The 27,806-nt window shown below is 38.8% G+C and overlaps 1 protein-coding gene across 3 annotated transcripts in view; it reads left to right on the top strand.

Moving 5' to 3' along the window:
• Positions 1–26,763, top strand: part of stox2a (storkhead box 2a) — a 50,652-nt gene extending 23,889 nt beyond the window's left edge. For 2 of the 3 annotated variants that reach the window (XM_016563789.1, XM_016563790.1), the window contains exons 2-4: positions 19,094–19,246; positions 21,520–23,986; positions 26,383–26,763. In XM_016563789.1, the coding sequence (XP_016419275.1) occupies positions 19,094–19,246; positions 21,520–23,986; positions 26,383–26,584 (2,822 nt within the window). In that variant the 3' untranslated portion in view covers positions 26,585–26,763. Of the gene's footprint in view, positions 1–19,093; positions 19,247–20,395; positions 20,474–21,519; positions 23,987–26,382 lie in introns of those variants that run through there. The other variant, XM_016563791.1, reaches the window with a different exon arrangement.
• The last annotated feature ends 1,043 nt before the right edge of the window (positions 26,764–27,806 follow it).

The raw sequence follows: 27,806 nt of genomic DNA, 5'->3' as shown, positions 1-27,806 counted from the left end.
ATATAAACTGAATCAATAATAAATTGTAAATGTGTTCAGCATTCTGCAACAAATATTTTTCGGATTTTCTAGACTATTTTAAGTTGTAAAGAAAGCAGTAGGCCTATATATTAAAATCCCGCGCATGGCTTTAGCAGGCATGTATGATACTAAGCGGGGCAGATGGTGCCTGAGACCTCCCGAGCTCAAAAGCGCCCCACAATTTTGCAACGTAAAGTGGTGAAAAGGGGAACTGCAGTGCGCTCTAATTGAGAGCCATTGGGGCAGATTTGAGACTGCCCCGCTTATTTTCACGTTACTTTACGTGAACCTCGCTCCACCAAGACGATATCAATCCGCTTCAGCTATGGGTCTGCATCAGGTCAGTAACTAGTTGGCATGTCTGTTTTTTCTATGTGGAGTAGTGGATCAAATTAACAAAGTAGACTGTACGTTAAATCCTTTAGTTTAAATGTGCTCTCATGAATAGCCTTTATATGGTTCTGTTGTGTTTGTTTTGTTTATTCTGAGAATAGACATATGATCTTTTTTCCTCACCCGAATTGCTCCACAACTTGTAACATTCTAAATCAACATTTGGATGTGATAAATACTAAGGCAATTATTATACAGCATTTTATGCGTGTAACATTACTTTGAGCCTGTCAATCAACATTAGTGTGCCACCCACAGGATAAAGCAAGGACATCTTTGCCAAAATTTTGTCCCCATGTGTTCAGAGATTAGAATATAAAGCTTACAAAATGTTTTTCATATATTAGCGCTACGACCCAGAATCTGCCCCACCTAAATTTACGGTCAGGAGCCGCTACTGGTCATATGGATTAGCATAGTGTTAGTTTTGAGTGGTTTTTGAAGCGTCAACTTTGGGGCTCGTATCCACTTGCATTATATGGGCTCACAGAGATTAATTTTTTTCTAAAAATCTCTGTTCACAGAAGAACGCAAGTTGTTTACATCTCGGACAGTATGGCATAATGTTTTGATTAGAGAATCCCTTTAATGTCATTACAATGTCTAAATAAATAAAAACGTGTGCTGATGAAAGCAGTGGATACGATTTTCGATTTATTTTCTTTATTCGGTCACAAATGAAAATAATACAAATTTCTCTCTTTTCTGTAATTATTGTGCTTTGGCCTTGAATTTGCTTATGAATGCTGAAAGATAAAGTGAGCGTTGAATAGGACAAATACTCTTGTACAATTAGTGTGGAACTAAAGCAGGTCATGGGGAAGATGGAGAAGATACACTTCTTTTCAACATTTTTTTATTACATGTTATTCTTAGGACACCTGCTACGGTCTGCACATATTTTCTATTCCTTCTTTGATTTCCTTTATGAATGCTGCTATTATTTCCCCTTTCCCCATCTTTTTTTTCCATCCACGCTAACTCGCACTCAGTCGCACTCATGAAACACGCACGTTCACGAACAGCCTCTGCCGCGCGCTCACACACTCGATCGCTTGCTCTGCTGCTCTCCTTCTCTCCTGCCTCCCCCCTCACTCACACATACACTCACACACACACCCCTTTCATAAGGTGCTGGCAGCAGCAGTGTTAGCAGCAGCAGCAGCGACGGCATCAGCATTGAAAGAGGAGGGAGCCTCGGAGACAAGATGTAGTCGCGTGAATGAGCGTGTAGCCTCGCAGCCGCCGTCCTCCTTCACTGTGGAATTACGGAACAAAAGAGGAGGACCTTTCTTCCGCATCTGCAGTTTCCATTTTTCCACCTTCTCGCTCCTCTCGCCCCATTCCCACCCCGTCGTCCCCCTCTTCTCCCATCCCCGCAGTGCCTGGCGACGTAATGTGCCCTTCGTGGCACATGAATTCTGTTTCACCTTGGACCAGAGGCTGTAGATCAGGGTTCCACACATCTGTTCCTGAAGGACCACTGCAGAGTTTATCTCAAACCCACCTCACTTGCCTGTAATTTTCTAGTAACTCTCAAGACCTTGACTAGCTTGCTTAGGTGTCTCTGATTTGGGTTGGATCTAAACTCTGCAGGGGCAGTGGCCCTTCTGGACTGGATTTGAGGAACCCTAATGTAAATGTTTGTTAGCCTAGTGCATTAGCCTAGTACCTGTCGTTCTCCATCATTGTTTAAATGGACATGTGAGGTTGCTGCATTTGATGTGCTGATAGACAGGGGCTTTTGAAGCATGCTGTAGTGGTGAAGCAGTCGCAACAACACAAGCAAAGCAGAGGATGAAATCAAGCATCATGCATCCACCATTTTGGTCCCAGCAATGGTTTTACAGTATTAAGTTTGTAGCATCATGAATAACCATTCTGGCAGCTGATTTCCCAGTTGTACAGAGATTGTGAGATGGCCTTAGGTTTCATGGCTGCTTTTCTCCATTTTGGTTGTGAGTCCTCTGTTATTGTCCATAATATAGGCCTATAACTGGAGAGCTGGTCAGGCTTGTAGAGGAGCTCAGTAGTGAAATGGCAAGGTGACACCACCTCAATTTTTAAACTGTATTTTTGATCTGTGTTTGGGGTAAAGAAAGTTGCCAGTCCTTTTAGTTTGGTGCAATGTATCTGCTTGCATGTTTGTACAGTCGTGTGTGTGTTCATGAGGTGTGACAAATTGGGTGCAAAGTTAGAACAGAGACTGTGAAAAGGAGAAAATCTGTCAATTCTCTTAGTTTTAAGCATATCAGGTAACACTCACAAATAGGATACATTTTGCTCTACACTTTGCTGGCACAGTTCCATGTTTTGTTGTAAGAATTATTCGATTTCTTTAAAAAAATATAGATGAACCAAGACTGTCCCACCCTAAAGGCTCTATCCAACAATTAAAATAATAGAAACATATAATAATTTTGCATCTGTCGAATTGATAATCAGTTTATTGTAATAAATCTTATTTTTTAACTAATTAACTAATGCAAACCTCTTTCTACAACATGGCATAAAGGCAAGTCACCTACCTACAAATTACCTACCAAATTAAGTAAATTGTAGTCACAGCATCCATAAAATTCAAGAATGTAACCCTTTTACCTAAACTATCGTGAAAATTGACGATCAAACAAATATTGTCTCTCTGAGTATTGGGAAATCAAGTTAATCATTAACATTTTAGCCTAAATCAGCTAACCTTTACTGAGTGGTAGCTTAATTTAGGCAAAATCTGTGCACTTATTACCCATTCTGCCATAGTGATTTGATAAATGTAATTTTTTCGATTTTGTTTTTTCTTTTTTAAACAAGTTTGAAAAATTTGATTCAAAATAAACTGGTAATTTTTGTGTGAATGTTTAAGGCTGACAATCACAATCATTTTGTGAAGGTAAAGTACCAACTTTCTTTGACCATATGCTAAAAATGTTGATGTCCCCAAGCATCAAACCCTATTTTTTTACCCCATGGAAAGTGCCACAAAATAGGCTAGAGTTCACCAGATGAGGTTTAAATTGTCTGTACTTCAAGCCAGATAAAAATGTCTCAACTTGAATTATCACTTTTTTCAGGTCTCACTTTTTTAACGTGGCAATTCCTTTTCAGCTTTTACAGCTAAGTGTTTTAGAAGCTGACGTTTTGCCATCTGTCCCTCTGTTCTTTAAAGGAATAGTGACAATTGTTGTAATTTATGTATTGTTCCCCCACCATTAAAACCACCATTGAGAAACAGTGTGAAAAGACAAAAATGCTTGAAAAAACAGACCTAAATTTACAGCCCAGTCTCATTGGAAATAGTGCCTGTGGCGTTTCTGCAAAATGGTATTATGTTGCTTTTTGCATGTTTCGCAACACATTTAAAGTGAAATGTCCAGTGACTGGTGATTAAAGTTTCCATCTGAAACAGATGAACTTGAATCTGGCAATGTTTTATTACACAGGATATTGTACTTATTGCGGTAGTTTGGAAATTGTCCTGTGAGTGAAACTAAAAGGTAAATGCAACCAATACGAAAAGCAAACATGAGATAAAATGCACTTTCTGAAGTAACCATACAATTGACCTATCGGTAAGCCCCTCCCCTCGAACGCAGATGAGCCAATGGCAGTCGAGTATCAGTTGCACGGGGAGCGGAACTCGGACATCTGTAGGTTTCAGCGCCATAGAGAAACATTGGAAGATCCGAAGCTTGCATCGTTTTTATAGGGTATATGCTTCAAAAATGGAAAAACGATGTGCCTGGGGTACTTGTAACTCTGATTCCAGGTATCCTGAGAGGATAGGCAATGGAATTTATTTTATTATATTTCCTAAACCCAAACAAAACAGAGCAAAATGTCCCAAAGCATTCACCCCCAATCCCAATGAAAACAAAAACGTTTGTTTTCTGGTTGTCATACTCTCATTAAGTTACAATTTTCATCTGCTCAAGCAGAACGTTAATGTCATCTTGTGCTTTAGCAAGGTATCTCTGGCTAAAACTAGCTATACAAACCTAAATAGCGGACTGTTCTCACGTCTTAGTGTAGGATAAAATGTATTTCTACCAAAAAAAAAAAATGCTCCCAGTTCGAAGTGTTATACTTCAAATCAATGTGAATTTCACACAGAGTTTTTGCATCCTATTACACTTCCACGGGACAAGCTATTCCATGAAAAAAGTTTGGGTTTTATCCATTAGAAATTGATTGGATGGTGAAAAATGGGTGTTACACTGAATACAAGTTTACTAAATCAATGCCCAAGTAGCTATTTGGTTATTGGCTAACATTATCTAAAAGTCTGCCTGACCAAAGTGATGTAAGCAGAAGAGGAAAATCATTTAAACGTTACTACATTTTGATAAAATATTACAACCAAATAGCATTGTCCTGTTTTGAATAACTTGTACCTATAAATCAATGTGCAGTAAGAAAATAAATAGTATCAGTTGATTTCATGTTGATTAAGGGTATCATCTTGCTTGCCTGTTTTCCACTGAACTGTTTTGGACATGATTTTAGTGGCACAAAGTAACTACACATATTTGCACGTACGCACCGGCCCAGCTGTGACAGAGTCCCTGATTTAGGCGTGGGAGAGAAACGAGGCCATGCTGGTGCAGTAATAGCCTGGCCTCTGTAGTAATGTGCGTAGAGGAGAAAGAGAGAGTTAGAAGAGGTTGTGCTCGAATAAATCGCTGGTCTCTGCCTACAGTCAGCTGATAGATTTGTAGAAATCATCCAGCCACTATGAGAAACTCAGTTAAGCCTTTGGGATCTTTTGCATTAAAAATGACACGCACATATGCATGTGTGAAAGATGTTCGTGCCTTGCACAAGTCCTCATATAGTGCCTCTTGCTTTCCCTCTTCTGATAAAAACACACACCTATTTTAATATAGACCATCTCATTATATCCTCACAGCATAGATTTACTCGGTCGTTCTATTTTTTGTCTCTTTCTCTCTTCTACACATACCATTACTCGTTGCACCAGGCTAAAAATATCCACCCCAGTTCTGGACATCCCAGATGCTGACATCACTAGTGGGACTGTATGCAGGATTTGCATGAGATGATTGAGAAGAGAATGAGAGCATGAGAGAGGGAGGGATGAACGAATGGCGAGCAATCAGGCCACAGAAGTAGGACTGCAAGCTAACATACTGCATGAAGTGAAGATTCTGCATTGACCCCCATTTGAAGCAGCGTTCGTTTACAGTCTGTCCTATATAGCGATATTTGACCTTTCCGTTGAGTAGAAAAGAACGCTGGTCTCCATTTTGCACCAGGCCTGAAGGTTATAACAAATCCTTATAGTAACATGGAGGGCTGCGCGTATGGTATGACTGTATCTTCATTACCTCTGTATTCAGTTAATGTGCTTGTAGTAGTGTTGGCTACAGAGTACACGACTGTGCTTCTTGTCTTCAGATGGAAGTGGGTCAGCAGAGAGTCTGGGCCTAGTCTGAGGGGACCACCCTACGCACTCCGCTCTACCCCCCTTCCTCTCTTTTCGGTTATAGCTTGGACCACTATGCTGTTGAGAGTCAGGGCCTACTGGACTTAAGAAATTAAAATATTCTATTACTTATAGTTTGAAGTTTAGTATAAGGGTGTACTCACACTAGGCGTTTTGAACCGTGCCCGAGCGCGTTTGACCCCCAAAGCCCGGTTCGTTTGATTAGTGTGAGCGCTCCGTGCTGCGCTCGGGCGCGGTTCATTTAGTTGGCCCTTGGAAGAGGTGGGCCAGGGCACGGTTCAGTTGGGCTCAGGCGCGGTACGCATGCAGTGTGAGCGCTAACCGCGCTGGAGTGCGGAACAGATACTATTTTGTGTGCGCTATTGTCATCATTATGACCGCAAACATATTCTATTACTACTACTACACTACACTACACTTTTCAATTAATTTAATCAAGTATATTTAGGTTTATAATGGCTCTGGTTCTTACCTTATTGATGAACAGGAAATGTAGTTTGCGAGTAAAGCTGCAAATAATTTCATTAACGTCAGCTGCCTCCGTAATAATTTTCTGATACATACAAGTGAAAATCAATGCACGGCATAAATTATAATTAATTATAATATTATTAATTATTCGGCAGAATATTAGCGAAAGTGGTTTTCTCCGCTATCTCATACATGACGTAAACGTGCTCCGGCCCGGAATGTTTAGTGCAAGTGTGAGTTGTTGTTGTTGAAATGCAATCAGCAGCGAAAGAGAACTCATTTTGCTATATACGCACGCTGTCTGAGAGACTGTTATTCATGTTAATCAAACAACAAAAGAAAGAAAATATCACTGCTCTTGACTAAATCACTTTTGTAACTTTTTTTATAATATGTATTTAATTTACACAGTGAAGAATATGCAGTGTTTTTATACATTTGATTACTTTATACAATGTATGTAGCATTTCTTATTTTTTTGTTCTACTGTAGTTTTTTGTCCTATTGCTTGAAATTAGTTTCTTATTCTTAATCGCTGACTGTTTACTTGTCTTCAGTGAGCTTTTTTTTTAAATTTAGGCTACTATTAGTTTTTTGTGATATTGAAATTTCTATGGTATCAAAAATTTTGATATCATTAAGACCTTATTTAAAGCAAAAATAACTATATCATGATCATGCTCATTTTGGTCATATCACCCACCCCTACCCGGGCCATTAGGTTTGTCCAGTTTCATCAAACTATACCTTAGATACAATGAGGTCCGAAAATCTGAGATCTTATTAGAAATCTGGTTTATTTAAAGTTTAGCTTAAACTTGTAAATAAACAGTTTTCAGATTATGAAAAAATCTAAGTTGTTTTTTAAACAACTTCTTTGCTACTACATATGCATTTGGCTGACTGTTTTAATGTTATTACTAATAATAGAAAAGTTGTCACACTATAATATTTTTCATATAATGCTAACTTTATTTAACTGTTCTGTCTAATATTTTATTAGAAAGAACTGTTAAACTGAGACAGTAAATCACTGAAGATGGAGAAGGGGATCTCTGTGAGCTCAGGTGCATTCTCATCGCTGTCAAAATAAAAGCCTTGCATGTTGTCAAAAATGTATTGTTCAATGCCGATAATTAAAAAAAATATTGGCTGATTTATCAGCCTTGTCAATATATTGATTTACACATGAATTACCACTTGATTGCAGTGCAAAACGTTTTGCAGCCATGTTTTATTCCAGAAAACTCAAACCTGTAGCTTAAAGGTGCAATAGGTGATTGTCTTCAGAAACATTTTTGTTATGCTGGATGAAAGTCTCTTTACATCCCGTGTTACTAACTGTACTATAAAGTTTTCTCACCAGTGAATGACACATGATTTGTTTTAGTAATGTAGTAATGGCTCTGGTCATCTGGTCTGTGTGCGTATATGCGTTCAGGAGGCGTGGCTTTGGACAGCGATTTGCAGGGAGGGTGGGATGTACGCTTTCAATGCTATCAGGCTAAAGTTGGCATTTTCCAAGATGTCCTACTGCACCTTTAATCAGCAGAGCATGGCATTAGCAAGCCAATGTCATGGGTTTGATTTCCAGGGAAAATAATAACGGATTAAAAATGTGTACCTTGATTGTAGAATAAGTTGCTTTGGATAAAAGTATTTACCAAATATATAAACGTAAATGACTACAGAGGTCAAAACCACCACTGCTGCTTAGTTGTCTTGTACTCTCTTAAAATAGCTTCTAGAAAAGGGTTTCACTCAAAAATCACAATTGTTTGTTTGTTAATTGGAATTCTTGAATTGACTTATTTATTAACTGCACAGTGTGTTTACAGTAACTTCATGTTTTATGATCGATTACCATCCGATTGGGTATACACATGCACACTTGCTTACATAAATTTGCCTCTGCAAAACAGATATAAGTCCAATCTTCTCCTCTTGTGATGCAAATGTTGATGATGCTAATGATGCCAAAATTTTCTCTTGAATCCTTCCTTTGCCCCTTATGGCAATTAGCCTAGTGTTTGAGTTTTGCAGTTGCACAATCCATGTGTGTCCTCCATGACTGCTCACTCATGTGTAGTTACGTTTATGAAGATTGAAGTTTACCTATATGGCCTGACTCGGATATATCCTGGAGGGCATGTACACTTGGTCTTTGCATGATCGGATGCTTTACGATTTCTCTCTTCAGAGGATGGCCTGCTTTTGGCAAGGGCTACTCTTGCCCTGGCTAAATTTGGAATCCAGTGCCACAGAATCTGCCTCAGAGACCAATATCTCAGAATATTAGGATTGTAGGTTGCTTTTTTGTGGCTGTATGATGGGGGATTTTTTCATAGAGAGCTCAAAGCTTTTTTTCAGTAATTATGATGTTTTGGGTATATTTATTTTGCCATAAAAGTGAAGGTGGGTAACTTTTAAGCAGCTGTATTAAATAAAAAACACCCTTTTGGCTCATTTTTTTTCTCATTATTGTTCAACGTTTAAAACAGTAACTTTAAACTGAAACATTTAGAGATAATATCCAAAATGATGTTTACATTGTGTAGTTCTTTCTCAGTATCAGATGATCTGTGTGTAAATTTGGGTTGTTCAGGGAGCTGTTTTGAACTCAGTTTAATGTCAGTAGTCAACAGTCAATATCATAACGTAGGCTTAAAGAATATCTCTTTGGATTTGAGACTTTAGTCTTTGCAACTTTACAGATCTTCTTTATGCACCAAGAGCTTGTAACACTCCAAAGAGAAAGGAAAAATTGAAATCGCATCATATGACCCCTTTAATATTTTGGTCCAAGATTCCACATCCATATTCACTAGCATGTTTTATTGAAGTTGACACATAAACCAATGTTCCACAGCTATAATGTCTCTTTTATAAATTTCATATGGTGGTTGTGGCATATGACGCAGATTTGCAGGATGAAAGTGTGTCAATGCAGTGGAGTGTAGTGGCCAGCAGTCTGTATACGCTTATCTGAGGCAGTGCTATGCTAGGCTAGCTGCAGCCACGCATTAACCCTGCTGGCCTAGCGTACACAATGCTTCGCATCATCAGACTTAATTAATTGGTGTAATGCTGAATAAAAAGTATTTCACTTGGTTTACAAGTAAAGCCTAGACCCTCAGCTAAAGAGTTTAGAAAGAGTAAAAGGGATGCAGAATGTAGAGGGGCTCTGAGGAGATCTTTTTTTTTTGTTGAAAAAATGCTACTGCACTAACAACATACTGCAAACTACTATTAGTGAATGCTCAGCATTTTTTTAAAAGCTGAAAAGGACATTGATTGTAGTTGTATGTTGAAAATCCTGTGTAAATCAGCGTGTGACTGGTGTATTATGTTTCCAGAACGTACTTTGCACACATGCTTACATACTGAACTTCTTCAAAATGTATCATGATTTTACAGAGTGGGTCTGATATTCTGCTTAGTACACTGTAAAAATATAATTTTTACTGACACTGTTAACGTTTTTTGCAAGTAAAAAATGAATTACTGTATAAAATGAAAAGGACTGTAAAAGGACTGTAAAAGTCCCTGCATGACACATAACATATGATTGAATTTTATAAAAGCAATTTTGTTTCATCTCATTTTTCCTATTAATAATGTATATTAGAGACATTTTATGTTATTTGGTTAATGTTTACTGCGTTATTTTAGTGTCTTGTGTTACTCTGATGGCATTTTGTCTTTGTGTGTATGATCCTGCATGGTGTCTACACATGAGTATTGGCCATGTTTCATGGACAGCCCAAAAATGGGCTCATGATGTGGTTGTTCAAGTAAAATGTTTTGTTAATGTTATATTACTTGATGGAATATATGGTTGTAGGTTATAAATATACAGGCACCAATATGCTATTCTGTAATAACTGAAACACTGCCAACATCGTTTTATGGTGAATTTCTGTCAGTCTCTGCCTTTTTAAACGTTTTTTTTTTTTTTTTTTCAACAAGCCTGGAGTTTTGCAAAACTGAATCAATTACTAATTGAGAGTAGGGCTGGACGATATGGCCAAAATTGATATCACGATATATTTCTTAATTTATAACGATATAATTCAGATATCGATATGAACACTATTTATCTGAAATAGAAATCTTTTGTAACATTATAAATGCCTTTATCATCACTTTTGATCAGTAGTGTAGGCTGATTATTCTTATAGATTGAAACAAATGTGCTTCAGCCAGAAAAAAGGCCAAAAATGAAATGAAAATGCCATCGAAACTTTTCTGAAGACAGTCAGTTCTCTTCAGAGATACATTCATATAAAACACCCGCGCCGTGTTATGATTTTGAAACGTGCAGTGCTCATGTTTATTGAACGAAGTCAAACGGCACAAATAAATCAATGTATGGGAAACTGGTAATGTATATCGAAATATCGGAAATGTGTTTAAAAATCATATCACCGTTATTGAAAAAAATTATATTGAGATACATATTGATATTGAATTATTGTCCAGCCCTAATTGAGAGCTCAATATTCCCATCTGTTTGTAACTTAGCTTGGCCTAGGACCCCTATAAAGCCTGGTCTAAATTGAAAGAGAAAGGCTAAATGGATTATTTAAAAAACGAGGCTGAGAAAGTTATTGGTGGAACATTATACTACTTCTTTTGCTCACTAAAATGACATTGGTTTAGCAAACTCTAACAAGTTTCCTGCTTTGCTTTTGACTGCCAGCTCAAAGTGTATATGTCACATGGGTTAATCCACTCAGATGTCCTAAATATGAATTTAAAATGATAGGTTATATAGCTATTTAGGACGATTATGATTAACTTGTGCTTGAGTGAAATCTAAACAGACTCATATGGTCACACATGTTCTGGCTGTTCCTCCCCACCCAGAGAGGTGTGTGTAGGATGAGTACTTTAAAAGCAGTTATCTTCACCCACCATTTTCAAACAAGCTGTGAATATACTGCTGATGTAACCAAGATGTTTTCATCCTTACTGAGGCCTGCTTTTTACAGGCATTTGTGGTGCACTCTGATGTGGCTACACGTAAACAAGGCTTAAGTCTGTCCAACAACCTGTTTTAGTCAGTCTGGTGACCTTAATCCATTACCTACCCATCAGAAAGAGAGAGAGAGTATGTGGATGTGTGTCTTATGGGTGGAGTTGAACTAGTTTGAAGCTGCTGGGCTGCCATATGGGACGTGATGCAATTCGTGGGTGCGCTGAATGTGTGGGAGAGGGTGACTGTGATACTATATTGATTGATGTATAGAGATATATGGCCAGTATTTTATTTTTGTAGTATATGAACCCATATATGTTAACGTGGATCTCCATCGACAAGTAAACTGTTGGTGTTAAGGGATAGTTCACCCAAAAATGAAAATTGTCATCATTTACTCACCCGCATGTTGTTCCAAACCGGCATGAATTTCTTGAATTACATAAAAGAAGATATTTTAAAGAAAGTTGGTAGCCAAACAGTTGCTGGTAGCCATTGACTTTTTTTTCATACTAGGGTTGTGCCGATAAACGATAGTATCATGTATCGACGATAGTCAGAGATATCACCTGTGGCTAATGTCTTTTACGATATCAAGATTATTATTATTATTATTATTATTATCAAGGTAGTAATATCTAATTAATATTAGGGCTTATTTGTTCCATAATTTTTCTTTTTACGCGATTTTATAATGTTGCACGTTATAACCAATCACACACGATTCCATTGAGCTTATTAATGCAATGGCCAATCAGAGGCGTTCAGATGAGTCATCGCTGAAACTCCGGAGTTTTGTTGTTCAGCGCTCACTGAATGAATTCTGCTCTCTTGCGAATTCTCTCATCATAAACAACAAACTGCAGATGTATGTGCGATGTAAGTATAAGAGATTTATTCATCATACGGTGTAGACAGCTTCAATGATTATAATGTGAGTGTTTTTTAAGGTACATAAACTTGCGCTGGACTGAAGTCAGTGATGATTTTTTTTGCTCGTTTTCTATAGCTGCTGTTTGAATAACTGGAAATGTAAGCATTAGAATTAGTAACTTACAATGTTTTTATTAAATTATCAAGTTACAAATTATGAAACTAAGTAAGTAATGAAATAAATTGGCATGATAATATCATGTTTCGTCAATCTCACAGGATAATGCTAGGATGACTATTGAGCACATCGCCCAGCACTATTTCATACTATGGAAGTCAATGACTACCAGCAACTGTTTGGTGCAGCATTCTTTAAAATATCTTTTGTGTTCAACAGAAGAAAGAAATTCATGCAGGTTTGGAAAAATTTGGCTGAAAGATTTTATTTTGCACTCAACTATTATAGCCCTTCTCCGAGTGAACAGCACCACAGCACAAGTGGAAAGCATGGCCTATACAATAGGGCTCCAAGGGTAGTGCTGGCCACATTTGGTGTGTACAAGCAAACTCTTTTTTTTTCTGGTTTGTTGTCATGGAGACGGATCTTTTGTGTCCTCTCTGACAAAAAATGAGGTCACCTCTCGTTCAGTGGGCAGCTGTGAGGATGTAGGTAAAGGCTCTCTCTCTCTTTCGTTCTTTGTTTCTTTGTACTTTTTTTAGAGGTAGAGCTAACAAAGTACAAGATGTACCTGAGTTGAGCACAGAATTGTGATGAATTATTGCATTGTTCAGATAAACAGAATATATTATATTTTCAATTTGAAGTCATTGTCAGTCGTTGAAAGTTTAATCTGTTTGTAGCTTTATCCACTTCTGTATGGATACGTCTCGTCTTCTAGGGAAGCTTGAGGTTTTCTAACATGTTTCCACAGTGTTGGGACTATTTAGGAAAACAAGATGACTTTTTGTGAGCGACTTTTAGTAATGTTTTTGTGTATATATGAATTAAAAATGATCATAAAATAATCAAGTCTTAAAAAGGCCACAAGCATATGTTTTACATATCAAATAGTTAACAAATCTGTGCCCCACTGAACCTTACTCACTCACTCCCACTCATTGTTTACATCATAGATCACCAAGGAGATTAGTCAGGTGACCAAGCCTCCATCTTCTCTCAGTGTTGTGCCTTGTCCAAATACCCACACTTGCGGTCTTGGCCACTTGAGAGCGCGTAAGTGCGCAAGACTGTCCCAAGTCTTAAAAACTCCAGAGCGCAGTGCCCTTACCGCACACTAAATCCACACTCCGCTCCGGAGCGGTATTCGAGGCTTAGTGTATCCCATCATGCATCATGTTCTGAAAATAAATCGTGAGACTTTTTGCCGAGATCTCGCGAGAGGTCACGGAAACCTTTCCAATGAATGTTAAATATTAATGATAATTAGATATTACATATAAGTTGCTACTAAAACAAAGGGTTGCACGTTTTATTGGTGCAAATGAGTAGTGGTGATATTTTTGTGCAACATTTGCGACTGCTTTTTATCACTTAATTAGAAGCACCACAAAATTAAATTGTCATCTGTTATAGAGACACTGAACAGACATTTAGAAGTTGATTTTAAAATGCAAAGTATTGAAAATAAAAATAAAGCTCTGTAAACACTTGCATTTTTACAACACTATAAGTGTGTCCCATCAGCAGTGGTAATGAAAAGTTCTACGCACACTTGTGGTCTTCATGCTCACTTGAACACTTGAACCAAATACAGGAAATACGTCATATAAGTGTTCAAGTGGTCAAGTGCAAAGACCGCAAGTGCGGGTATTTGGACAAGGCATTGGTGTAGCACCCCTGAATTGATTGAGCGTGTTCAGGTGCCAATTAGCCTAGAAAATTAGCCTTAATTTCTCACATTGGATCAACTAATACAGTAATTCAGGAAGATCAGGCTTCAGATGGAAAACTGTTATTCGGATAGGCATTTGCTAAATATTTAAAACGTGTTGAATATTCAAAACCGAGTGACAGCCTTAAATGAACGAAAGTTAGGAGACTTAATTAAAAAAGAAGCTGAGAAGAAAATATTTTGCTCCTTTCCTTTTCCTTCCGTTTGGTTTTGGACATTTTGGATTCCTGCCTCCATCTAGTGTTGCTTCAGTCAAACTTCTACCTGAGTTTCATAAGGTTATGATGGTGAATCTAAGGTTAGGCTTGCATCTGCTTTCCCCATTGTTGGAAAGCACACTGGCCTGCATAGTTAATCATAATTAATATCACAATTTCTATCAGCAGAATCATATTTTAACTTGAATATTTAAATATTTTGAAAGTGCATATTTTATTTATTATTATTATTTTGTCAAATACAAGGCGATCCATAGTGAGGAACAGAATGGTTGACTGAAAATGCAAAATAATATTGTTTATTCCACAAGAGTACTCCTGGCTTATAGATTTGTATATTGGGTACCAATCGTCCAACCGTGCCCTACAGAGTGGACTTCACAGGATATTCAGACATTTTAAGTGAGGTTCCAGATTTCCAGAGTTTTCCCAGACGTTTTAACTTTGAAGGGCACTGCAAATGGCATAGGGAATACATTCACATCGGTAAATCATTTCGCAGGAAGTGGAGAGGGAAATTTACCCAAAATGAGTTGAGGGTCTAACACTTTTAAACACCTTGATTCACCTTAAGTGTGGTTTCACAACAGTCACTTATCACTGCATTTAGGTTTTATGTTTTAGGTTTTATAACTGACAAACAGATTATTTTAGTTTAAATACTGACCCTGTGAATAGGAATGCAGTTTATATGCCTGTGAATGGCTCATGACTTACACTTAAAACACGGAATGACAAAGCATGAAAAATCCATCCATCTCCTTTTAATGTAAAATAATATACTTGATACTAGTCTGTTCCCCAGCCATATCAGTCCACATTACACTAACTATCATAAATAGTTTTGCTTACTGCCATCTGGTGAGTTATTAAAGACACATTTCAGACAGTAAAGCCAGCATCTCAGCACTGTTTTCTATTTTCGTCGATCATTATATTAGCAGCAAGCCTTGTTCTACATTGTTAAACAATTTTAGAATGTGATACATTGATTGTAAGTTATAACATGGTAAATTATCTCATCTCTTGATCTCACTCTCTCTCTCTCTCATTCTTCCTCTCGGTTTCTTTTTTTCTTCCTTTTATGCCCAGTGGGATGACATCAGCTCAGATGTGCGTGAAGCCATACAAGACAACTTGCACAAAGACTAGAGTGCGTAATGTGACACCATTTGAGCCCCCCCAATTTTTCGGACAGAGAGAATATTGAACCTCAAGTACTGTTAAGGTTAATTTTGTTTAAATTGTTTGCAGTCCCAGAGTCCCCACTGCTATAGGTCTACACATGCAAATATTAATAGTGTACATATATCAATAATAATAACAATGGTTTAGTTAAAAATGATACTTTTATTCTGTGTTTTATATCTGGGTTCTCTTTCTGTTTGGTTTAATCAAGTTTAAATGGTTTAGAATCAGTTCTAATCACAGTATCATCCTGGTACTATGATGTTAAGTATGTTGTTGAGCTGTTTAAACAGCCTTGGAGTCTCTCTGACCCCAAACAGAACAGAAGAATTAATGCTTTTTTTTAAAAGAGTACAATTCTATGCAGGGCAAGCTGTTTGTTTGTGCTATTCATAGTCCTGTTTGTGATCATTCATGTCATAGCTGTCTGTTTCCCATGACTATTGATGATGACCAGGCACAGATGGAATCAGCTAACTTCTGTATTTTGTGCTCTGAAATTCAGTGTTTCCAGATTGGAAATGTCCAAGTATTGTACCAGAAACTCAATTATCGTATTTGGAAGAAAATTATCATACACGAGTCAAACGTACAGAATACAGCTATTTATGAAATGACCTGAAAATTACCACAATAGATAAATAACTAAGCGTACCTTAGTGGGAAGGTCCAAACTCCACCTCTGAGTCGCTGTCATTGGAAGCCTGCGTGTTGCCAGATGTTGAGGGGGTCCTTTTGCCGTACAGATTTGATGCCATCATGGACCCCAGTAGTGCTCGTTGGCTTAAAAGCAGGGCACCCTACCGCATTCTTAATGCACTCTGAGGTGTGCACGATCAATGAATATAAGAAGCCCTATGATTATAACCACCATCATTTGAAGTGTCATAAAATTCTGAAATTATCGTATTAGGGGATTTTTTCATTATTGATCGTACATTGTACAGAGGTCAAAATTAATGTACAAATACGATAATTATCATACGTCTGGCGACACTGCTGAAATTTAAAGAGAATAAATGTGGAATGGATTTAAACATGGTAATTATTTTACTACACTCTTATTTATAGGTGGAAGAATAATAGCCATGCATTTTATATATATATATATATATATGGTGTCTGTAAGATTTTTTAAATGGTTTTAAAAGAAGTCCCTTATTTATTTAATCAAAAATACAGTAAAAACAGTAATATTCTGAAATACTATTACAATTAAAATAACAGTTTTCTATTTGAATATATTTTAAAATGTAATTTATTCCTGTGAAGACAAACCTAAATTTACTTCAGTCTTCAGGGTCACAAGGCTCTTCAGAAATCATTCTAATATGTTGATTTGGCACTTAAGAAACATTTCTTATTATCATTGTTTTTGTTTTGTTTTTTGATGATGAATAGAAAGTTCAAAAGAACAGTATTTATTTTAATTAGAAACCTTTTGCAACATTATAAATGTCGTTACTGTCATTTTGATCAATTTAATGCATCCATGCTTAATAAAAGCATTCATTTCTCTCTCAAAAAAAATCTCCCTGACCCCAAACATTTGAATTGTTTATATAAAAAAATCAATATATCTACTCCATATTTATATACTACTCCATAGAATAAGGGATGACATGTGTATATAAAAGCTGTTATTTACCTAAAGGGCCTTGTGTTTGAGCAGGTTTTGCTTAGTCTTGCAGACAACATGCTCTCCTCAATTTTTCATTAACTAGATTGAGTGTGAAGCACAAGAGCAGGAATGGAGACAGGAAGAACAGAAAAGTGGGTGCTGAAGAGAGAGAGAAATCCTGGCGTAGCACACATCTGAGGAACAAGAGAGAGAGCAACTGGGATGCGTTGCCATAACAACGAATTCAGCAGGCCACCTACTAGCTTGTGTGTGTGTGTGTGAGACGGAGGAGAGGGTAGAGCAAGCAGATATATGTGTGTGCATGTGTGCGCCAGTGAGCAGTGCTAGAGGAGAGTAAAAAAAAAAGGTGTGCATGAAGCTTGCTTGTGATTGGTCACACCTCTCCTGTCTTTGTGTGGAGTGGAGCATGTTGGGTAAGTGTCCATCGCCAGAGCCGCCTTTTCTGATGGCTGCAGCACAGAAGCAGAGGGAGGGGTCTCTCTGTGCTTCCCTCCATCCTGCTCTTTTTCTTTCTCTCGCACATCCACACACCCGATATCCTCCCCCTACTAAAGTAAAAACAATAAAATTCATAATGGAGAGCAACTGAATTTAGCTCTAGCATGCTGATACCTCTCAAAAACAACGCTAGGCTAGCAGCCTCCCCATCAGTCACTAATGCTCCGTAAGTCATTTAGAGGGTTACGAGCAGCACGTTGCTGTCTGTAAAAACTCTGCTTGAACAGTGAGACACACAGGCTGGGATTTGAGTGATGGTCCTTTGCCTGCCATACACACATGCACACACACACACACACACACACACACACACCAGGAGAGCAGCAGCTCCGTGTGGATGATGTCATCCTATCTGCATCCTGCAGTGTTAGCAGCGCAGCTTCAGACCCTTTGTTGCCCTTTACGCTGTACTCGGACCACTTTTATCGTTTTTTTTAGCATGCTGAGCTAAAAAGTGAAGCATAGCATAATCTTTAAAGGTTAAAGGAGTCGTTCAGGCTTATCTGAGTGTAAAACATATGGTTTTTCTGGAGATATTTTGTGGCTTCTTTCAATACAGATCAATGGACGCTGGTTTTAAAGCTTTTTTGTTCAAACTTAGTGTTTCTATTGCTGTTCATAAGTTAAAACTCTTCAAGCTATAAGTGTATCTTTTATGATTGTTTCATGAACAGTGGTAAAGAATTACGCATTGTAATTCTCATCTCATCCCCAAATTAGAGTTCATTTCAGTATGAATAACTGTATAAATGATCCTTAACAATATTCATCCCGGTTTGGATAATGCTGACTCAGTTTTCACTATTAAACCTCATAGTGTTTGTAACTTTTACACAGGGAAATAATACATGGAGTTTGTAAGCATATATGTGCTTGTTCTGTCATATTTCATTTGCAGTTTACTAACAATATGAAGGCATTTGATGTCAGTCTAAATTTCAGACTGCAAATAATGTAGTGTATTATGTGATGTAACATGTTTGATTTGCTCAGAGTTGTGCTTCTAGTAAATTCAATATGCATGGATGTTTTTTGGGGATTAATATTGACGCATGGCCTGGGGTCTTTCTGCCTACGCAGGCAGAGGGGCTTATTGCTGAGTCGTCAGTATAAGGTCACATTTGGCAACACGCGATCAAACACCCTGGATAACCTTCACGCTACTGTTGTGACCATATAGCATCTTGAAAACTCCTCCACACCCCTCCCTAGCCTCAACCTCCTCCTTTCTCCTCTCTCCATCTTCACTGGTCCCACGTTAATACTGCTGGAGATATCAGTATCTTAGGTGGTTTTTATTTTCTTATTGCATTAAAATTTAATTTTCTTGTTGCATTAAAAATGTGACATTTAAGGACCAGTCAGTTGCCAAACAAGCATGTTCTTGTATAGTAGGACTGAACATTATTTTGTGTGTGTGTTCCTCTCTAGGCGATGTATCTCCGATCAGTATGTCACCCATCAGTCAGTCTCAGTTCATCCCACTGGGAGAGATTCTGTGTCTGGCCATCTCAGCCATGAACTCTGCTCGCAAGCCTGTCACACAAGATGCGCTGATGGAGCACCTTGCCACTTGCTTCCCAGGTAGCCCTCCAGACACACTTATGAACACACACACACACACATGAGTGCTGTAAACATTCTAACTGTATTTTATAATAGACATAACCATATTAAGTGTCATTATAACATTATAGAAAAGTCTTTCAGTTCTATTGGGATAATCCTCATCATAAAAATGTTTTTGGCTTCATTATATTTGCTGAGATTATAGTACTAGGTTAAATCCATAATCAGTATTTTTTCATAGAAGGAATTTAAAGTAAAGAAAGACTGACCATAATATAAATATTCATATCCTGTCATTATCAAAACTACATTTTAAAATAATGTTTTTGTTCTGTACTATTGAAATTATTGGTTCTGATTATTTGACTGTTTTGGGGTTGACAATACAATTTTACTTAATGTTGTTTCATGGTACTGGTGAAAATAAAATTTATGATGACACTATAAACTCCAACAGTTTAAAAACAGCTGAATGTCCAAACCTATTTTTGTTATAATCAAATACATTATTTTCTGTCATCTCTGTAGATTGATCTATCATCTATGGACCATTTTCACATTTCAAGCAGAAGTTATCATAGTTGGGTAAACTTCTATAGTGGTGAACGGAAACTACAACAAATATATTTTTTTGCATTCTCATTTGCTCCAATTGAAAAAAAAAATGTACCCCCTCAGTCTTTGTATTAGAAACACTGTAAGAAACATTGTTTTCTGTAATTTAATGCCAATGTAAGAAAAAACTTAAAATAATAAAAGAAGACATCTAAAATTTAATATAATCTAAAAACTAAAAACTAAAAATATATCTATATAAATGTTGCCAGATTTACAATGTTAATAATTGTGGAAACTAATCATCACACTGCAAAAGAGGTCCACTGTACACCTTACGTTGCTCAGCTTTATTAAGAGAAAACAGTCAATCAAAGTGCAAAGTGTGCAAACTTCACCTGAATAGAGTCTGTCTGCTTTCCCTTAAAGAAGAAAAGAAAAGAAAAAGAAAAAAAGGAACAGAGGCTCTGAGTTGCGTCATGTTGGTATGGCAACTACCACTGTATGATGTAATGGCAGGGCAACACTTAACCCTGACTAGTTACAGCTTATCTGCTCCTTTATCCATTGTGTGTGTTTCTGTGATTGAGAGTGTTGAAAAGCTGATTTGGGTGAAGTGAGGACTTGAGTGCAGTGAGGACACCATGTACCCTGTAGTGCAGTCCACCCTGTTGGTGCTCCTTGTCTGTGAGTTACAGGCAATGTTTACTTATTTTGCACACATAATATTAAACTAAGAGAGACATTCACAGTACTGAGTCTTACCACAAATGTAATATCTATTTTTGAGTGTCTAAGTTAGCCATCTTAATTGTGTATAAATATATTCCCTCTAAAGCATACTTTGAAAGCACAGAACAGTGGATCTCAAAATATGAGAATATGTTCTGTGGTTCACTGGTGCTCCATGAAGGTTTCCAAGTGGCCCATGAGTTGGTTAACTTATAACAACAAAATAGACCTTAATAAATTAAATAATTATAATTGATGATTGACTAATCAATCAACTCATAACAATGAATTGATTGTTAACATTAACTTGTGATAAAGTGTTTCTATTGTTTTACATCAATAACATAGTTATACAAGTATTCAGTCCAACTTCTTAGTGAACAGTTAGCTCAGACAGCTTAGGCTTAAGAGTTCAAATTACCAGTCTAGCTAATGAAATAAGGACAAAACAAGATATACTGTAAAATCTCTTGAAATTTTTAGGAGATATTTTATGATTATTGTTGCATTATTTTATTTTATTATCATATGAGTTCTTATGAAGGAGGGTCACAATGGCAGGCTTTGTCTTATTACATTGAGGGCCTTACAGATGTGATGATGAAAGATGAGGTAATGACTGGTGTGTTGTGATTTGTGGTGACATAAATCAGCAACCAATGCTCTTCTTTTGATTGGCCTTCTGTAGTTATTTGTGTGATCACACCTACTCACGGTTAATCCTACTTTTGGCACGTCAGAGCAGTTCTGGATAATGCTGACATCAACATGAACCCACTAATCTGCTACTCCCCCTCCACCCTTTTTTCCCCACTTTGCACTCTATTTTTCACATCTAAGTGTTTTCCTGTTGAGCTTTTCCTTTGAAATATTAATTGATATTGATGATTGAAGATTTATTATTATCATATCACAAATGTTAGCCAAAAAGTTTGTGTCAGCACTTTCATTAGCACTATGAAAATGATTATGAAATTTACATGCGGTTGTATTCTCTTCAGGTGTACCCACTCCGAGTCCAGAGATCCTGCGGCACACTCTGAATATGTTGGTACGGGAGAGAAAGATCTACCCCACACCAGAAGGTTACTTCATTGTTACTCCACAGACCTACTTCATCACCCCCTCCCTCATCCGCACCAACAGCAAGTGGTACCACCTGGATGAGCGGCATCCAGAGCGACAGCAGCAGCAGCAACAACAACAGCAGCAGCAGCCACCACCTCAACAGCAATGCACATCGCCACAATCTGGAACCATCACTCCCTCCACCTCTGGCTGCGTACGAGAAAGGCCTAACCCTAAGAACCACTGCGACTCCTATAATACCTACCGCGATGAGGTGCCCAGCATCCATACTGCTACGATTCAAAGAAAATCCCCAAAAGAACCCAAAGGAGATCCACCTTCATACCCACAACCCCCACCCCCTCCACCTGCCATTCAGCACCCACCTGACCCCACAGACAAGAGCAAGAGCATGACTGCCACCTTCACTTACAGGACAGACACACTGACCAAGAAGAAGGAGGGCAGCGGTGGGGGCAGCAGTGAGAGGCAGTCCAAGAAGTTTGGGTTGAAGCTGTTCCGCTTGAGCTTGAAGAAGGACAAGACCAAACAGCTGGCCACCTTTACAGCACAGTTCCCTCCAGAGGAGTGGCCCTTGAGGGATGAGGACACACCGTCTGCTGCATCGATCCCTCGTGAGGTGGAGATGGAGATCATCCGCCGCATCAACCCAGACCTGACGGTGGAGAACGTGGCCCGTCACACAGCTGTCATGAAGCGGCTAGAAGAGGAACGAGCTCAGCGCTGCAAGGCCAGCTCCTCCGCACAGCACAGCGCCCGCAGTCGCCGCAGCCGAGGCCACCGGCGCGTGCCGCACGGGAAGTCGCGTTCGCACAGCAAGACGCGGGCTTCTCGGGGAGATCCCTCTGAGGGCTCCAATCTGGACCTGCCAGCAGTCAGCCTGGAGAGGGACTACCATTTTTTCAGTCACTCTCTGGTACGCTCGCCAAGAGAGGGAATGTACACAGTGGAACGCAGAAGCGGTGGTGCCTACCTTGTCCACAGCAACCCCAACATTGCTGAGTCACACTTTCCTGTCACCCCGGAGTGGGATGTTTCGGGGGAGCTTGCAAAGAGGCGGACAGAGATGCCTTTCCCTGAGCCTTCACGTGGGACGTCACATTCTAGAGTGCACCGGAGCCACAGCCACACTCAGGACCGCAAGTCACGCAATGAGCGGCCCGACAAGGCGAAAGAGCGATCGCGTTCTATGGACAACTCCAAGGGCCCGCTGGGAGGTGGGAGCTCCATGCTTGGCACGGCTGAGGATTACGACCGCAGTCCTGACGACAGAAGCCGCTACTATACCGATGATGGGACGCTGAGGGCCTCCTCTCAGAAGGCCCCGCACTACTCGTGCATCATGTTTTCTGCTGCCAAGTTCAGCTCTGAAATGTCTGTACCTGATATGGGCAAATTGAGTCTGGATGACTCGAGGCTCTGCAGCCCTCTAGAATGGAACAAGAGCAGGGACAGCCTCCCAGCCTACAGTGACCTGAAGGCCCTGTCGCCGAAGCCTTTGGCTGATGACTACTTCCAGTGCAATACATCGAATGAAACAATCCTTACTGCCCCGCTGCCTCTGGGCAAATCTGACCATGACACTTTAACCCCATCTGACGGAATCCGCAAGGGCTCTCCAGCTGAACGGCAGACGCCGCACCTCACCTCTCCTCACCCCTTGGAGTACAAAGAGGACTCCTCCACCAAGGGGCACAATGGTTCTGGCAAACCCACACCGAGCCAGACACCTGAGCCTATGCCCAATGGACGTTTGATACAGCACCAACACAACACTGAGCCAGGGGGCGGGGGAGGTGGCGGTAGCACTGGTGGCGGGGTGGACAAGAGGAAAGAGATTTTTAGTAAGGACACTTTGTTCAAACCGCCACACAATGTTTTGACTGTGAGCTATGTGGACAGTGGCTACTCAAAGTCAGGCACTTTGCGTAAGACTCCGCACATGAAATCATCCGAGGTCCTTGACACTCTGGAGACCCAACAACCACCTAACTCCACCCCTCTGTCTGCTTCTGCCCCGGCACCTACAGGCACAGAACAGGGTGCTCCCTCCACATCTGAAGCTGCTTTTGACTATTACAACGTGTCAGATGATGACGATGAGGAGGAGGCAGAGGAGGCCTCCCGTAAAGAGGCTGCCCCGACAGAAGCAAAGGGGCGGGCAGGGGCCGGAGATGGGGGTGGAGGCGGCGGGACCATGCAGTGGTTGCTAGAACGGGAGAAAGATCGGGATTTACAGCGGAAGTTTGAGAACAACTTGACTCTGCTTAGCCCTAAGGAGAGCGAGAATAATAACAGCCAGAAGTCAGCTCACTCGGCCCGGCTGGACAGCATGGACAGCAGTAGTGTGACTGTAGACAGTGGGTTTAACTCCCCTCGGTAAGTACTCACTTCAAAGACAGAAGGTGCTACAATTGAAAACCCATATTTATTCTCAGTTGTTGACCGTGAACAAGTCTTCAATGCATCAATTAACTGCCGTTTGTCTTTTCTTTTTTCTTTTTTCTTATTACCAAAGACATAAGATTAGGTTAATTTTTGAGGAAATAAAATATAACATTATGCTCACCAGAAAACATAAATTGCTAATATGTTAGAATCCACACTACTTCTCTGACATCCCACAAAATGAAATATGTTTTCCATTGGTCATTTTTATATGTGTGTTTTATTACAATTTTTGATGTTTGGTCTGAAGCACATAGTTGCCATAGAGCCCATATAATTTATCCCATCTTATACTGTGATGTATGGCATGGTTTTTCCCCCTCTTCTTTGCCAAGGCCACAAACCAGCACAGACAGCCTTTAAGTGGGTTTCCCAGGGCTGTGTATGTGTTAGCAGAAGCCCTTTATGAGTGAGAGGGTGAGGACTTTTTTCAGCTGCTAAAAATAGACCCCTTGTGTCTGTATGACTCATTCAGAGGGATATGGCAGGGGTAGAATAACTGAGAGAGCCTACATGTTCTGCACATGTGCTGCCTCTACTCCTTACAATACACTCAAAGAAAACTCCATAAAATACAGGCAAATGTACTATGTTAAGATGAAGGAATTTTCTTGACTGATTTTCCCCAAGTGTTTTACCCGTATTTTGAATTACACATTACATTGTGTTGTATTTAAAGTTTGAGGGAAATGTCTTATACTTAATAGTAATTTTGACCTAATAATGACCTCATTCTCTGACTGGTATGTCAGTTTGTCAAAACCAAGCTTTATACTGAAAATCCCACAGAAAGCCTTTCTAAATGGATTTTTGCATTGTAATTTAACACGGTATGTAAGTACCAATAATATATTTTATCAATACAACTCATGCTGCTTATGAAAATCTTTTTTTTTTCTTTTTTGTATTGAATTGAAATCCTTACATTTGTGATGTTTTGAAAATTTGTGTAATGCAATGCATTTTACTGTCCTTTCTATAATCGTGTACTGATGATAATAGTAATAGGCCATAAATAGTAGTTGTGGCCCACTCACATTGTGACAGAGCTACAAAACCTACAAGGCAAACTGCCACACGTCTCTAAATTTAAGACCCCCAGCACACACACACACACACACACACACACACACACACACAAAATCATTCACTATTTTCTGGATGACTCATCACATTAGCGATGATGTCATTTCACAGCTCCTGGAAAAACACCAGCATAGCTCTTGTGCATAGACATAATTTAGTTTGTGATTGATGTGAGGTAGTAATGCAATTACACAGAGTGGGATATGCAAAAGAAAAGAAAAAAAACCCTGCATGTTTCTCTGTGCAGTACTAGTGTTAAATACATAATTTCTGAGTTTAATCTTTGTATTTAATGCAATATTTTGCCACAAAAATGTCATCGTTTACTTAACCTTGTGTCATTCCAAACTTGAATGGCTAACGCTCTTCCATGGCACACACAAAAAATGTATTTTAATGACTTTTTTCCATATAGTTACAGTGAATTACAATGAAAGCTTCAAGTTTTAGAAAACACAAGAAACAAAATCACAATAGTGAAAAAAACATCACTAAATACTTGTGAACACATTTGCTACTTCTACATGAATGCACTATGGAGAGCTACAGTATGTGAAGATTTTCAGTGAATAAAAATTAAATTACAGTCTGTTTTTAACACAATCATATGGACCTATAATACATTTATGGTGCTTTTGTGTCCATTTTGAATTGTGTAAGCTTCAGTATCTGCTCATTGTAATTTCATGGAGAAAGGCAGGGAAAACTCCTTCAAAATTTCTCCTTTTGTTTTCTGTGGAAACATTTTGGAGTACAGCCATAGAACATGAGCATGAGTAAATGATGATTTAATATTTTGTCAAACTATTCCTTTATTCCTTCAAATCTTTTCTCCCTAAAATATATACTCTTTCTTATGGTTGGCTGTCAGTGCTTGTGGTATAGCTGCTTGAACATATTATTGTTGTCATACTATCATAAAGGAGTACACTGTTTTTATTCAATTCAATTCAAGTTTATTTGTATAGCGCTTTTCACAATACAAATCGTTGCAAAGCAGCTTTACGGAAAATTAGGTTTCTACAATATATTTAGTATATATTTTATACAGCTAAACAATCCTGCAAACCAGAGCGAAACCATAGGTAAGTGTGAGGTTGTGTTTTCTCTTTCTGAGGCCTTGTGTGATGGTTTACATTGTTTCTCATGCCTCAAAATAATGAATCCATTATCTTGTCTTAAACTCTACTCTTGTTCTTTCTCTGTCTCTTCTTCTCTGGTCACCACAACCACTTTCTCAGCACACGGGAAAGCCTGGCGTCCAACACCTCGAGCATTGTGGAGAGTAACCGGCGACAGAATCCGGCTCTAAGTCCAGGCCACATGGGTACCACCAGCATCGGCCCCCCATTCAGCTTCCGTGCAATCCCAGAGCCCCCTACCACGCAACCTGAGAAACTGCAGAAATCCCCCAACTGCCTTGCCTCCATCACCAGCGTCTGACATGGGCCCATCTGGGTTGACGTAGGGTCAGGGTGATCTGCAATGTTGGGATGCCTAAGTACAGGAGGTTGGGTGACTCCCTCCATCAAGCACCTCAACTACATGGGGACTGTTAAACCCACAGGCATGGCTTCCAGAGACTGTTCCCACAGCATAAATGGTCACTGCAAAAAAAAAAAGAAAAAAAAAAGGGAAAAACATGGAAAAGGAAATTTCTCATCATAGGATTTACCTTAACAAGCAATTAATCAGGAAATTCTCCAGTTGGAATCAACCGTTATTTTCTAAATAGGCTTGAAGTAACTGGTAATTTAACAATGTTTTGTTTTCAAGAGTATTTTTGTCAGTCACAGATTAGAGATCATCCAGCCAATGGATTAAGTTTGCACGCATTAAGAAATAGATGCTGATGTGCAGGTCAAAGGTCTTACAGATTTGTGATATTGGTATGCAGTACAAGTTAAAAAATGAGGCATAAAAGCTCTAATCTGAGCAACATTTAATTCATGGTTCATAAAGTTGTATAATATTCCTAAAAATAAATACATTTGTCATGACACCGTTAGCTACATTGGTGACACAATAAGAATCATACTCACATGCTTAATAAAACAATACATAGACTGAATTAGTGGAAAAAATGATCTCGTCTGAAATTAAAGTTTTTTTTTTTGTTGTTTTTTGAAAAAGGACTATTGGTTTTTTTTTTACTACCCAAACTTATTGTGCATACAATTACTTTGAATGCACCTTTACACTACGTAATGGATTTACCTGTTTCATTAAAGTTCATATTTAATCTCAGGTCATGAATAGTTAACTCTCCTAAGAAGAGGTAAAAACATCAGTCTGTAATCATGTTTCTGTGGATGGTTTCACCAATCTTTGTTTCTTAAGGGAATAAAACTCTCTGTAGACAAAACATATAAATGATTTCAATTGCATTTTCGTCTCAGTTTAATTCAGATGTAGATTCTTTTTATTGTTATTCCCTTTTGAAATATAAAACAGGTGTGTGTTTTACGCCGGTGTGAATCTGATACCTAGTCTCATGAACCAGGACACTTGTGGATGTCATTGTTGATTTGGAAACATGCTTGTCTTCTGTGTAGCTTGATGGCTTTATTTGTTGTCACGAAAGAAGGGGGATGTTGGAAATCGCAATGGCGGGAACACGGGTGTTGCGTCCAAAACACTCCACGGAAAGGTCATACAGTTCTCT

This window comes from Sinocyclocheilus rhinocerous, unplaced genomic scaffold, assembly GCF_001515625.1.
Source record: "Sinocyclocheilus rhinocerous isolate Xijiao unplaced genomic scaffold, SAMN03320098_v1.1 scaffold590, whole genome shotgun sequence".
NCBI lineage: Eukaryota > Metazoa > Chordata > Actinopteri > Cypriniformes > Cyprinidae > Sinocyclocheilus > Sinocyclocheilus rhinocerous.
Note: the sequence above shows the minus strand (reverse complement) of the source record. Positions and strands in the feature narration are given on the sequence as shown.